This window comes from Neltuma alba, unplaced genomic scaffold, assembly GCF_004799145.2.
Source record: "Neltuma alba isolate B1F8T4 unplaced genomic scaffold, ASM479914v2 tig00001162_pilon, whole genome shotgun sequence".
In the NCBI taxonomy this organism is placed as follows: domain Eukaryota; kingdom Viridiplantae; phylum Streptophyta; class Magnoliopsida; order Fabales; family Fabaceae; genus Neltuma; species Neltuma alba.
Window position 1 is genome coordinate 18,924 of NW_021632361.1, and position 14,819 is coordinate 33,742.

The 14,819-nt window shown below is 36.0% G+C and overlaps 1 protein-coding gene across 1 annotated transcript; it reads right to left on the reverse strand.

Moving 5' to 3' along the window:
* Positions 1 to 1,723: 1,723 nt before the first annotated feature.
* LOC114752449 (DEAD-box ATP-dependent RNA helicase FANCM-like) lies at positions 1,724 to 14,602 on the reverse strand. The gene is made up of 23 exons (XM_028941192.1): positions 14,564 to 14,602; positions 14,233 to 14,488; positions 13,125 to 13,268; positions 11,697 to 11,779; positions 11,456 to 11,570; positions 10,203 to 10,294; positions 10,054 to 10,108; positions 9,857 to 9,978; positions 9,658 to 9,771; positions 7,911 to 8,104; positions 7,632 to 7,762; positions 7,084 to 7,144; positions 6,912 to 6,982; positions 6,354 to 6,403; positions 6,125 to 6,290; positions 5,854 to 5,981; positions 5,406 to 5,741; positions 5,262 to 5,325; positions 4,345 to 4,803; positions 3,846 to 4,253; positions 3,591 to 3,642; positions 3,318 to 3,458; positions 1,724 to 2,279 (listed from the first exon to the last, which is right to left on the reverse strand). Exons 2-23 carry the CDS (start codon positions 14,387 to 14,389, stop codon positions 1,724 to 1,726), a joined length of 3,699 nt encoding a protein of 1,232 aa, XP_028797025.1. The 5' UTR covers positions 14,390 to 14,488; positions 14,564 to 14,602.
* Positions 14,603 to 14,819: the final 217 nt, after the last annotated feature.

The window sequence follows — 14,819 nt, forward strand, 5'->3', positions numbered from 1 at the left end:
GTCGTGAAGCATACAAGTGGGCCATGGAATATTCAGCTTCCTTCAACATATTGGTGATCTTCTAATGTTTCCCTAATTTACATGTGCTTGTTTTCCTTCAATGTAAACATTTCAGCTTCTGACCCTGACTAATGTAAGAGATAGTTGAATGCTTGTTAATACCATGCTAGGATGCTTCTTAGGTGTAGGTTGTATTTCCTTGGTTGGAAAGTTTACTGAGTTTTAGGCAACTATGTAAGTTGATCTTCTTCGTGCTGTCTCTTTAGGGACTTAAGGGGAATGCAAGGAATGACTCTGTCTTGTTCCATTTGTGTTAATATTCTTTTCCCTAGTCTTTATGTACTCTATTTAATCTTTTGCTTTACTTTATGCCATACTATAATGGGATTCGTATTATCCTTTGAAATATCTATTTTTTTTACTGTAGTTTGAGATGACTGATCATACTTTTATTCAAGGAACTAAAATTCAGTCAAATGAGTGGTTCAAGGGCCAATGATCCAAGCATAGTTGAATTAGCGTCAACCTAATTATGATTAAAATACTATAACATAATTAAAACATATGGAGTTACTTTTGTAATTAAAGTTTTAAGCAAAGATATGTGATTAAAGTTTTGTTTGCTGTTGACCAATAAGAATATGATGGTGGGGATATCTGTATAGCTGACAAAATCACATGAAAGAAAAAAAATAATACTCTTCTGGTTCTAAATATAAGACCTTTATAGTAGTGTATATAAAGGTCTTATATTTAGGATTGGAGGAATAGCATTTACGAGGTTAATATATATACTTCATAGTATAAATAAGCTCGCATCAGAAAAAAAAAAAAATAAAGGGCTGGCATTTTCACATCAAAAAAGAGCACAAATTTAAACTGGTTTACCAATAATTTATTTTTTTAAAAAAAAGAAAAACTTTGTTTAACTTGAATCGAATTAACACAACCAAACCAAAATAATCGAGAAGTCAAATCATTATAGATCAACCTTTTTTCTAAACAAATCAGTTTGGTTCACTTTGCTTTCACTTCAAAACTGAACCTTTGAATACTAACAATCCAACACAGCAAAACTCTGAGCAAACCGGCCAGCAGTATTACTACCTCCGAATCTCTATAAAAATTAGATAATTAATTTGAGTGTTAAGAAAATTAGTTAAGTTAATATTTGTAATAAATGCATTGTTTTCACTAAAATACTTTTATTAATTATATGTATTAAAAAGAAAATTCTTTAACATGTGTAATCACTATGAGAACTACTATAAATAAATAAATAAATATAAAAAAAAATTAGAATATTATATTTACAATCAAATTGAATCTTCAGCTAACTCTTATTTTAGGACTAGAAGTAGTATTAGCTCAATTAATGACAACTAAAACACTTCGTTTGTAAGAAATCCCATAACATTATTTTTTGCCAGGAGCAAGTTGTTGTACAAACTTTTATATACATTTAATTATAACAATGAAGAAATATCTCAAATATGATCCTGCGAGTTCCAACTGCATAATTAAATATTAAAGGATGTAAGTACATTATTTTCTTGCTCCCTTATATGCATGAATAAACTATACAGCTATTGATAACTGAAATATTAACCTGTACAAAATCCTGCTGAATTTTCAATTATCTGAAATTGCACCAAGGCAAGTCCACAATGGAAGTGCCAGGGCCAGCAGCAACAATGGTTATTACGTGCATTCCCATGAGTTTTCATATCCCAAGGTCGAATGATGGGTTGGAAAGGTGAGGATTTTGCAAGTGAGATTGAGGTATTGTATGCGCACCTTGCTTCTGAGCTGAAAAATCTGAGTTTTGTTTAAGAAGAGAAGCTGCTTGAGCCTCCAACTCATCAAGGTCAATATTATCAAAAATGTGATCATCACAGAGAATATCCTTAGCTGCACAAGCATCCATAGGTTCTTCGTTTGATTGAAGTGCAAATTGCTGCTCAAGATTTGCACTTGGAAATCCAAAACGATGAAATGACAATTTTCTTTTTCGACTTCTCATCTGTGTCGTGTTTTCAGCAGGAAAACTACTCGAAGGTGTAGCTTCTGAGGTGATTTGGTTGCCTTCAACGGACTGCAAACTCTTGGAAGCTGACTGATTTGTTTGCTCAATTTGACGAGTCTGAATATGTCTTGGTATGCTGCCAGAAGAGTCCTCATTTTCACTAATTATAGTCATAGACGACACGTAGTCAGGACTAAATGTTGCAGAAACGTTGGTCCCTCCTTCAACTGGTATTTGACTGAGCAAAGAACGCCTGCAACATAGTTTCGGTTATGCATCATTTACAACACCGAAAGTTAATCAGGAAATTTTAAAGGGATAAGGGTTCTGATCAATGCAGAAATAGGAAACCAAAACATAGAATACAAGAAAGCAATCTTTTCTTTCCCTCTCCCGCTAATGGAAAACGTATTTTGTACATGCTTCAATTCTAACTAGGCTACAAAAGCTAATGCAGATGTGTTAGTTTTGAAATCCAATTTTGGAATAATAGCGAAAGAGTTAGGACGGTGAAGAAATCCTTGTTTTAAGGAATTCTTCACCAAGCAACGAAGAAGTTTAACAAAGAAACCAACGATAGTTGGTTGGGTGAAAAGAACTTGATTCCTTTAAGTAAAGTCAAGGGTTAGAATCCCATGGATGAAAAAAATTCAAAATTAGGAGAACTACCTTCAACTGAGCCTGACAATGCTCAAATCTGACCCAATAATGTAAGATATGAGATGAATGCATGAAAAAACCAATAGATGAATTGCTTTGGAGAACTTATTGGTAATTTCAAATTCTTGCATGCTTTAGGACCCATTCACTCTTCAAGTACAGCACTTCCATTTGTCTCGTTTTGTCTCATGGCTTTTTAAGCAAGCCAAAATCCAAGTGAGGACAGCAGGCAAGTGTTCTATAGCCATGGCCAAATGAAGGACTCCATGGAATTCATCAAAGGACATAAATTGAACGACCATAACCAAGCAGTGAAGTCTATAATGACATTTGTTTCAGGATGATTATCTTACTCTTGTCTTAAACCAAGCGCTAATATCATGTAAAATTCAAGAGAACAGAAATATGATGAATAGGATGACTTGCACATAAAATTGTCATTTTGTAGCATCCCCTCTCTAATTTTATTTTAATTATAATGAGCTAATGCAACAATATTTTCCAATAAGAAGAAATTAACAGATTATATCTATAAAAGATTGCCCCTATTCATGCATGTCTACCGACAGCTTTTCACCAGGAAGCTGAGAAGATTACAATTTGAAGGGAAATAAAAGGGAAGAATAAGAACCTGTATATTGCCATCATGTCTATTCCGCTAGCTCTGGACTGAGTTGTTGCTGTAGGGTTCATCCTGTCATCTATGAAACTATCCGATGAACTGTCATCCTCACCATCCTCATCATTAGAAACGTCAGCTTCTGAAGAAACCCTAAGGAAATTGAGTAGCTCATGTATTGTTTCCACAAAACCATGAAAGATAGGCTGAATACGTTTACCAAAAATGATAAGGAGAAGGATAACATGAGAATGCAACATTTAATAAGTCTAAGCATGAGCTTACTCAGCCTCGTCGTCAATGAAGACTCTGACATTGTGCATTGATTTCCTTCTACCTAAAATGCAGAGAACAAATAGAAACAGATTAAGTTCACCGCAATACTTCATATATAATGTTCAATTATAATGTGTTGCCACCAGTAAAGCTTTTTCCATAGATATAAAAGTTAGCTAAAGTCAAATATTTCCTTCAGTTTTGAGGGTAACGAAACATTGATAAAGATTAAAGTTGGACGCAACAAACATTAGCAAAAGGTACCTTTGCCATGATCTTTTCTGCTTTTCTCTTTCCTATGACGCCTACCATCGTCAGCTTTACGCAACCTTTTAAATCTATGTGCTGGCTTGACACTATCAGCAACATTTCCACCACATAAAGGTGAATCTTCACTAAAGCTCCGGTTGGTAATATCCGCTAAAAGATTTTGGGCTTCCTCCACCACAGGAGAACTAAAGACATGAACTCTTCTAATTGCACGACTCTTCCGTTCGAATAAAAGAGTTTGAGTTTCATTATTAGAAGGATCAATAGGTACGTTATTTACATCTGCGGCATTATCAATAACGACCTCTTCATTTGTCCCTAGACTTGAGGTAATTTGTTGTTCCGTCTGGTGATGAACAAGTGGTTTACAGTGCCGAATGATAAGCTGGCTTCTTGATAACCCTGCAAATTTTATTTATCTCAGGACAGATTATTCAATGACATAATTAACAGAGATCTTATTTTGCAACATTATTGAAAAAACCATCATGACCTGGAAGAAAATCAGTCCTCTCATCAATGGGAGACTCTGGAACAACACCACTTTTAATTAAACTGGTCAAACGGGGACTACACTGGGACTCATTGATGTCGTTATTGAATACGTCGTCTAGCAACAAAGATGTCTTGAACTGAGAATGATCAGGCGTTCCACTATTGCTATGCCCTTCATCTGACATAACTGTGTTAGCAATTGGAGTGTCAGGAACTGTCTCTTCAAACTCACATGTTTTCTCTTTATTTTCATCTAAGTCAATAAAACTAGATGACGGTAGATCATCCTTCTTTATGCAACTTGTATTAGGCGATCTCTGTTCTCCCACAATATTATCTGGTGCAGTTAGATCAACAAAGTCTTCAGTCTGAATCCCTAAACGAGAGGAATCCAGCTTCAGGCAACTTACAGAGACTGCATTGCTTCCAACGGTATGCCTAGAGTGTGATTTGTTGTCTGAAAAGGACAATAAATAAATAAAGGAAAGGCATCAAACTAGCAGATGTGTTCACAGGTTTTCATATTTTGAGGTTTTATATGCATGTATATGAGAAGGTCACCACTTCTCCAAACATCAATCCCCCACCCCCAAAAGAAAATGAAATTGCATTATGTTTGAATCACTTTGTTGCAATACAATATGCTTAATATCTCTTTTCACCCCCCCCCCCAAAAGGTTAAGCAACTTGCAAGATTAAAAAGGTCTTTAAGGGGGAAAAAAACTAAAGAGGATAATCGCAATTCTCATTACAAAATATATTTGAAACAATAACTAAGATAATTATTCTTTTTTTTGTGTGACTGTTCCTATAATAACATTGTCTCTGGTCTGAAAATAAAACAAGTACGGATGAGCTCCAACCATCTTTACAAATCCATAGTGAAAATTCTTGAGAAACTGAAACTGATATTACCTGATCTAACTTCGCGAATCTTGTTTAGGTCGGATGCATTGCTAGCTTCTATACACGGGCCATCCTGAATAAAATAGAAAAGCAATCATATGATAGCTATATTGAATTCAACAAATAAATGACAAGCCTAGACAAGGAGAAAACCTGAGGGATGGAAGTTTTACTGTTTCCTAAGAATGACGTTTGTCCTTGCAGACGTTGCATCAAATCAATGAGCATTATTGCTCTACAGGAATGATTCACTTTATGTGTTCTAGAAGGATATGTCTGAAAGTAAGGAAAGGCAACAAGAGATGGCTTCCACGTATTTTCACCAGTGGTTGGAAAATACTTCGCAAGTATATTATTCTCTGCTGCTGTGAGTTTGCCAATAGATGCATGTATCTGAATGGAGTCACCTCTTACTTTCTTCTCACGGGAAACAAATTTCTCAATTGACAGCTCAACAAACTGAACCTCTGGTTTAAAGACGTGGGGAATCTACGCAAATAGTAAGCAGGATTTGAGGTTTATGGGTCAGAAACTGAAATTTCCATCAAGAGAAAACAACAGAACATGTAACAGAATAAGAGCCATAAAAGGGAGTCCCCACCATCCTGGGACTAGGATGAAAAGTGAAGCTATTTATGCCCCCATTCCGCATGTGTTTACTAATAGCCTTGCTCTTGGCTTGTTTCCGCAAGTATCCCTTCAGTTCAGTCCCTTCACAAGCTAAAACTAGTAATGGCCGTGAAGGAATCACTTGAACAAGCATTTAAGAGCACTTTAAAGAATAAATGCTATCAGGATCTTCAAGAAATTATTCAGCAGAGGACATCAGCAGCAACAATTGCCAACAAACATTTTTGGAAACCAAAGGATATCAACTTGTCCATCGTGCTTTCTTCCAGTTCTCCCCATGCGCTGAATCATTCTTAGTGGTGATACATTAGCATCAAAAGCTACAACAAGATCAACTTCCATGATATCAAGACCTTCTTCACCAATTGATGTAGCAACAATGACATTGTAGGCTCCAGAACGGAATTTCTGTGGGTAAACGACGTAAGTATATGCAAGGACTGCAAAAATTATACCAAAAGGAATACATACCTGCAGCACTGCCTGTTGAACTTTCTGGGACTGACCTTTCATTGTTTTCCCTGGAATTCATTACATTGAATTTTAATATGTAAGAGGCGGTTTCACTGAAACAATGGGTAAGAAGGACGAAAAGACATCTCCCCAAAAAATAAAGATAAGGAAAAAAATGGAAAGCCGATAATAATTGATTAATTTTATCATGTCAGAGAAAGTTCAAGCATTCTTGACCATTACTATTACCGTATTTTTTAGCAGAGGCCAGAATTCCCTTTTAGATATGCTCTGCAGAATTAGTGTATCGAGCTTTGCTCTTTTCAAAAAGAAATTCATGCCCTTTCATGTACGACAAAATACAATTCAGCCCTCATGTTTTATTCCCCCCTTTTTTTCTTCATGTCAACTTTTTTATCCCCTCTTTCAGGTTTACCACTAATAAATGTCAACTTTTTAGTCATGTTGGGCTCAATAGAAGATATATTGCAAAGTTGCAATAATTGAAGCGGACATTTTATTTCATATCCCAATCAAGTTCTCTACATGGATAAACAGAATTATCATGATAAATACCTGAACTTTGACCAATAAACTGAGTAGCTCTGATTGGTTCCCCAATATTTGCTAGTGCATCCATTATATCCCTGATTATATCATTATACCACCAGTAGCTTTTAAAATTTCAGTAACTAAACAGCTTTCACCAATCATGCAGCATAAGATAATGAAACGAAGTTTATTTTACCTCACACTTTCCCTATAATTCGAGAAAATAATAACCCTAGAGCTCTGAGGATCATTGGCTTCTGCAAACACATCCAATAAGTCATACATTAATAAATCTTGTAACTATTAACCAATGGATTAATAATTAATTAACTAATCAGATAATCATTAAATAATAACGATCTAAACAACAACAACAAATTCTAACAACTAACTTATCCTCAAAGAAAGCTATAGAATCATTTCTCACTGCAACTAAAATTAATTTCCTAAGAGTGCCAGTTCCTTTAACCTTTTTTTTCAGGTGGAAAGGTTCCTTTAACATTTTGACCCTGTGAAGATAAACACTTTCTCAATTTATTCTCCTAAAGTTTAAACTTACCTTTTTGGTTACAAAGATTAGCAGTGCGCTTGCTAAGAACAAGCCTATTTACTTTCCAACTAGTAATGCAAAACCATTGATTTTTTCCCTCTCAAAACAAATAGCACAGCGGAAATTCGAAAACCATGACAAGTAAACATATTTTATATAGAATTTTGACACTTGAGAACAAAAGCTCTTCATACTGAAATGTTCCCGCAGTATTTCAAGCATTTTGGACAACTTGGGACTTGGTGCTCCATGAGATAAGTTTTGCTGCATTGACATCCTTGCTTTCAAAAGAACTTCGTTTTTACTCACATATTTTGCAAAAAATCTGGAACAAGACATGCACGTTCAGAACCATTGTAGTTGAAGCACATAAAATAACATATAATAAGCAAAAATATGTTTCTTAATTTTTTTCCAGACATCAGTCACAGATAATATAAAGGTGTGGTCATGAAAGTGGTGGAAAGACCTACCCTTGCTTCAATTTTCTTTCAAGCATCTCGTGCGCTGGCCTGATTCCATGACTTGAAAGTAGCTTATGGATGTAGTAAAGACTAATAAGAACTCCAAAATAGCCCTCAACATCCCCATTGTTGACACTGGAAAGATCTTGTGGAGGTGCTTGACGATACTTTTCCCGTATTTCAAGTAATTCACAAGGGCTCAACTGTAAGGCATTTATCAAGATAGGAGATGTCAGCAATAAACTACAAAGTACAAGCTAAATACTATGAGACCTGAATCATGTGAATTTAGTTAATCTTCAGGGGAAAATATCAGATGTCTGAATTTAGAGTAATTATCAATGAACCTATGTATAAAAACCATTTCACCAGTCTCGCATGCCCTCAGGCCTCAGTTATAATTTTGCTTCCTTGAACAGCCTCCCTTACATCAATATTTGCCTCATTTCAATACAAAAGAACTTTTTACGACTTCTCATTAGTCAACATGACATAACTAAACATGTTGAAGATCATGTCTTCAGGGCACCAGTTGGCTTTCTGAAGTCTATAGACTTACTATTTTCGTTTGCTTTTCATTCTTACTGAGTGGTTGGTAGCAATATTTTATTGTTTGCATGTTGCTCTTATGTAGCTGGTTTCAGCGTATTTCATTTTAAATTTATATTCCTACAGGTTCAGTAATGATGAAACAAGATGTAATTTTATATTTTATAAGCTTACTGCTTAGGATCTAAAATTACAGAAAAGATTAAACTGAGTTTTACACGGTATCAGATGCAGAGTGCTTTGCCCTCTAATGATTAATTTCAACACCTTACGAGCCATGAACGTGGAGAGTCATTACTCCATTCTAAAGTAACATATCCCAATCGCAGGGCACAAGCTGGATGTGATCCCAAATACAACATTTGGATTATAGGAAAGAGAAATCATGCGTTAGTCTGTTTTCATTTGTCGCAACTAAAGGTAATGATTCCGTTACTAATTGACTTCCCACTGCTCTGTTTGTTCGCTGCTTAAGAAGCTGGATCATGCAAAGTGGTTTCAATTGCACCAATACCATCCTAGACTTCCATCACGGTTTCATTCACATGTACCAAAGAATTCTGGTTGATAAGCAACGAACAGCCAAGCCAACTCTACAACCACCGTCTATACCAGCAACAACTCTCACAAGCGATCAATGCTTCTGGTTACCTTCGCCATCGTCAAAACCTCTCTTCTTTCCATTTCAACTGCTTATTCCCCTTGCTAGCCCACCACTATGTCACTCTAAGTACCTCAACATATTACGTCCCCTAGCAGACTCGGTTCTAACTAAACTCGTCACCATTTAATACGTAACATATACAAATCATTATCTTAAAAGTGATCAAAATGACAAGTCAAAACACAGCGGGCACGATAGAGCTAAAATCCAAATAGAACAGTCTCCCCTTGTGCACATGCATGTAGAGAGGGACCCCCAAAAAAAATCAGCACCCGCAACTTTTCCCCTTCTTGTTCTGAGTAACATTGGAGAGTTTTAACCCAAACATCTGTTCAGTGTTCAGACACTACCTTAACTTGCTTGTTCATTATTTCTTTTCTCTGTGTATCTCCCTTCACATATTCCGGATGCAATTTTTCTTTCCCTTTTTTTTTTTTTAACGTAGAGATCCGTAATGCTAATCTTCAAGTTTATGGAACTTAAACAAGAGCAAAGCTATCTCAAAACAAGGAAGAATAATTCCCCAAAAAAAAAAAAACATACAGTGCGGTAATCTCTATTCTTGAGGACTCCAATTGTCGAGAGGCGACCTACAATTGGGCGTATTACTTCCAAAAGCTGCTGGTTTATTTCCACCGCATCTTGACCCATTGCAACCTGGTAACATTTACATTTGCAAGCAAAATATCAAGTAAGCATCAGCTTGTGATTTTAAAATTCAGCTAAACAAAGCATTAGCTACCTGAATCAACTCTATCTTCCTTTTGTGAACATAGGAGATAACATCGGGATCATTTTCATTGCGATATTCAAGATTGGAGATATGCAGATTATCAATGACTTGCTGGACCGTTTGCCGCTTTGCTGAATTTTTAGCATCTAGAATTAGAACATGTATCATAAATGACTAACTAAAAAATACCGTTATTAATCACATGCCTCCCGGTGTTGCAGTTAAAGCCAATATTCGCAGTTGCACTGGCACAGCCATTAACTAACAATGACAAAATCACCATAGCCAATCAGTCTCTGGTAACGTATAAAAAGGAATGAACATATACTAGTCAAAAAGTTTAGAAGTAATTCACCTCACGAACTACTTCACAATAAGAGTAATTTCCCATTGCTCTGTGGGCTTCATCAATTACCAAACATACCAAGTATTTCACCAAACATTTACCTAAAACGAATCATGTCATGAACAAATTAGAAATGGTATGAAATTTGAAGCATGATACAAATAACACAAAACTCACTAGAAAACTAGACAGTGCTAAACATCAACGGGGTAATCCATCTGATCTTACAACTAGACGGCCCTTATATGAATTCAGCGCCAATTTATAAAAGCCAGAGCCGATAGTCCGTAGGGTCCAGAGTTGACGACAAAATAATGCAGATTGGACAATGACAGAGTTTGTCAGTCAGCATGTTTTAGTATCTAACCCCATGACCTAAACAACATGGAAAGTCAATAACAAAACAGACAGACAAAACTCCCGTTGTTATTAGTTTATTTTTCTTATGTATAAATCAATATATCTTCATTCCGCTGCGATCTTTTGAAAAGTCGCTTCGCCTTGGTGGCACTATCAAGAATCCATGATATTTATGCATTTTAGTTAAAACGTTGAGCTAATATAAACTGCTGCACATATATTTGGAAATTGTTAGTTTGCGAAGTAAACAGAAATGCCCTTAAGTTTAAGAACAAGATTGCTTTTGCTCCATTAAGAAGTATTAAGGATTTAGGAAAATCTTGCATCCTAAGAAAAGAGCTGCTCTTGATGCACCCAGTGTAAAGGCCAAAGGGCTTACGAATCTTTCTCAAACACCCCCCCCCAAAACCATGGATTCTTTCACTGATATACTGTAGTCTCTTTTCTCCCTATTTCTAAATATTTTGTGACTCCGGTCTGTAGATGAAAAAGCTTTGACAAATATCTTTAAGGGGGAAAATACATTAACCTTCTCGGAGCTACGTAAAGGATAATTGCAAGTTTTGTTCATTAACTTCGAAGTTGTAACGAAGTATTCAACAAGTTAACGGGACTTAATTGCAGTATACAATCTCTCGTAAGCCAACTCAAGGGAACAGGAAAGAAATAATATCAAACAGTCCAATAACCATGCATCTTGCTTTTGCAGGGGAAGTTGACGGTAGTCACATTGCTTATCCGCCACTTCGGTCTTATCTAATAGAGTTGGCTTTTTACAAATCTTGTAGTAGTTCTTGATTAGTTTTCATTATAAAGCACAGGCTAACAGCTGGTCAAGATATACTAAACAATAAAATTATAAAAGTATCCAGCAAAAATAAGGAATTAATTTAAATATTCACCGGAATGAATATCTTTTTCCAACACTTGTGGAGTGACAAAGAAAACTCGTTTGGTTTTCCAAAAGCATGCTCTTTTAGCCGGACTTAGTTGACCCGTCATATCAATTGTCCATTCCTGCAATTATTTTCAACCAGCTATATTTTAATTTAAAATTATATTAAAAACAATTGAAATATAAAATTGCCCAAACAAAGACGGACAATTCAGCAAATTCCAAGGACAACCAGAAACAGTACTTACTTGAGGTATTCCGACAATGTTATGGCATGCTTCTATCTGTTGCATGACAAGTGGCCGAGAAGGAGCAGTGAAGACAATTTTCCCTAATGAGAAAGGACCAGCAGAAAAGGACATAAATGCTCCATAGTATAGCTTCCCGTTCAACTAAAAAACTAAACTCTGTAAATAATTAATACTAAGCGTTCATCTTTCAAAATCTCTAACCATAGGAGAAGTAGCATGTATACAACATTTTGCATATCTAACGCTAAACTTCCTTTTAGCTAGCCTTATCAGGAGCTTTTATGACCAACATGAAGTGTAACAAATACATGAATAACAGAAAGTGAAATTCAACTTTAACGTTTGTTGTTAGGATCTGAAACTCCGATAAAGCAAAACACTGACACTGACATAGACATTTCCATCTTTAAAAATCATACAACAAGAGTACATAACATGTACATATATTCACACTAATGTCCATGAGCGAGCATGCACAAGTGTTCATATTCAAATCCCACTTTAGCTTACTCCTTCCTCAGAAAAATAGGATGAGCATTGCCCTACATTCTAAACAACTTGCATTGCCATTTTACAAAAACAAATTTCTGAATAGAAAATTGTTACACTATTATTCATGTCATTAAAAATTTAAAGAAAATTAGGAAATAAACTTAACTATCTCATTAAGATTAGGTTTCTACTCTCATTTTTTTCTGTTTTTTCCTCCTACATTGGATCTGTTACAAGCCAAAAAAGTAAACTTTCCAATAATCATGTTTATTTCCTCTTTATGATACTTTATTTCCCTGTTTTCCTCCTTGATTTATGAGATTGGCCGGCTAATTCCTTGAGTCATTTATCATAGTTATCATTTATCAAGAATAACATTATTTTGAGGGCAACTGTTTGCTTGATAAATCATGAGTCCCAAAAATTGGTCTTGCTTCTACGCAGTATAAAATATCAGATTACGAAGCTCTTAGCTGATTTCAATGTGTTCTTAGGTCTGACTCCAAACCTTTCTCCTTTTTGCCTCTTCTATGTTTCAGTGCAGTTTCTAAGTTGAAAATTTAACTTACAGAGCATGTCTTATAACTTATGTTGATTACTAGCTATAATAACACATAATCAGTGAAACTTATCAATATAAAGGATTCCACTTATGAAAAAATAGTTGGGACAAATCAAAATGAAAGGCTCAGCTCCTAAAACTTGGAAGGTCAATAAACATAAAAAATTTGAGTAACAGACTAAAATATGGGTCCCTATCTCCTGGCAGTCAGATAATGAAGAACCACATCTGGGTTCTTGCTCATTTATTTACAGATGAGAAAGAAAGGTACGTGCAGAGTCAAAAAGGTCTCAAAGGCTAACCACGCGATCGAAATATGTAAGGACATCATATGGCCAAAAAAATATGACTAAGCATGAGATACACGTTACCTCTAGGAAACCATCGGAAGTAGTTGTACATGACCACTGCTGCAATCAGAGTTTTCCCAAGTCCTGTTGGCAATGCCACCAACGTGTTTGAAAATAAAGCAGACTTTGTTATAGCAAACTGGTAGTCACGAAGAGGAATATTGACTGCAAAAGTTAAAATAAACAGATTAGTTGTGAAAAAATACAGGAAGTTTGAATGCTGCACGTATGGATTTCATGCATAAGATAACAATAGCATCACTTGCACAATCAAACCTCAAATCAGAACCCAAAGAGAAAAGATCACAAGAATAGCCAAAGATTTATGCCCGTTTGTTTCATGCTTGAGTAAAAAAAACTCTAAAGCAGGCAGATAATTGTATTGGAATATATACCAAAAGTTTAATGGGTATTTGGATTCAGGAAGAGGTGGTAAGAGTCCATTTCAACCATCCATCTGCAACTCATAAAATCATACCACATTGTCCAAAGAATAAAATGACTTCATACTGTCAATTTCACTTTTTTCAAATAACTTCATATTGTCTTAATTTCCTGATGGATGTGGCTCAATCCTATAGGTTGCGAATGGACAATTGTGATGAATCCAAATCTTTTACAGGAGATGTTGAAAGGACTATTGTCAATGCATTGCCTGAGAAATATCAACTATCCATATGTTGGTGCAAACCGTGAAACCAACATATTGAGCCATAAGCCACGTCAAACAAAATAAAATGAAATAAAAACTTCGACGCTATCGTTAGTGTTTACAGACCTATAAGTGTCACAATGTTCGTCAGTCATCCTCGAAGTAGAAAATAAATCTGAACATTGACAATTGTATTCTAAGAATCCCACAAAATAACTCATTAGAAAGAAAGAAGAAAAGCCCCCCTAGTCACCGACAATGCACACCCACAGTGGCAAGTTGCGGTAAATCTGTCCACAGCACAACCAAAAACTGCGGCGAAATACAGCTTGAAGCTGGACAACAAGTTTCACAGCTCCAAGAAATTACCCTAAACAATATTATCCACTCCCATGCAGTCATCACCCAAAAGAAAGAAAAAAGGGGGAGCTAAACAAGTTAGACTGGAAGGGAAATGGAAACCAAAGTCATTGTAACCTGGGTATATCCAAGTTTTGACTGCCTCAGCGTCGACCTCAATGCAGCTTGCCCCTTCATCTCCTACGAAGCAATCTTGCTCATTCTTGCCGATCTTGGGATCCTCAAGTTGAGGCCTTGGGGTTTCCTTCTTACCCAAAAACTTGTGTAAAGTCATCTGGCGCGAATTGGAAGTATCACCAACAAGTAAAGTGGTGGGCTTCGTGACTTGGCAAGCCACGTCGATTTTTCGTGCAGCAGCATCCCAATCAAAAGCCTAAAGAACAGAAGGAAACGGCGAGTTGGCGCGACGCAAAGAGAGAAAGAAAAGTTAAGAGTAAAAGATACTTACTTCGCCGTCGTCGCCGTCGTCAATGATTTCATAAGGATTAGCGGAAGACATGGAAAAATAAAAACGATACGCAGAAACAGAAATTGTCAAATTGATGACGATGGAGGCTCTCTTCCTCGATGAAGGCAGATAGAAACTGAGGAGAGAGACGAAATTACATATTGGCGGTAATATTTGAATGTCGATTTAAAAAGCTTCAATACAAAATATTTCGTCTTGTCCAAGATTTCGCCGTCCCTTTTATCTCTTATGTATT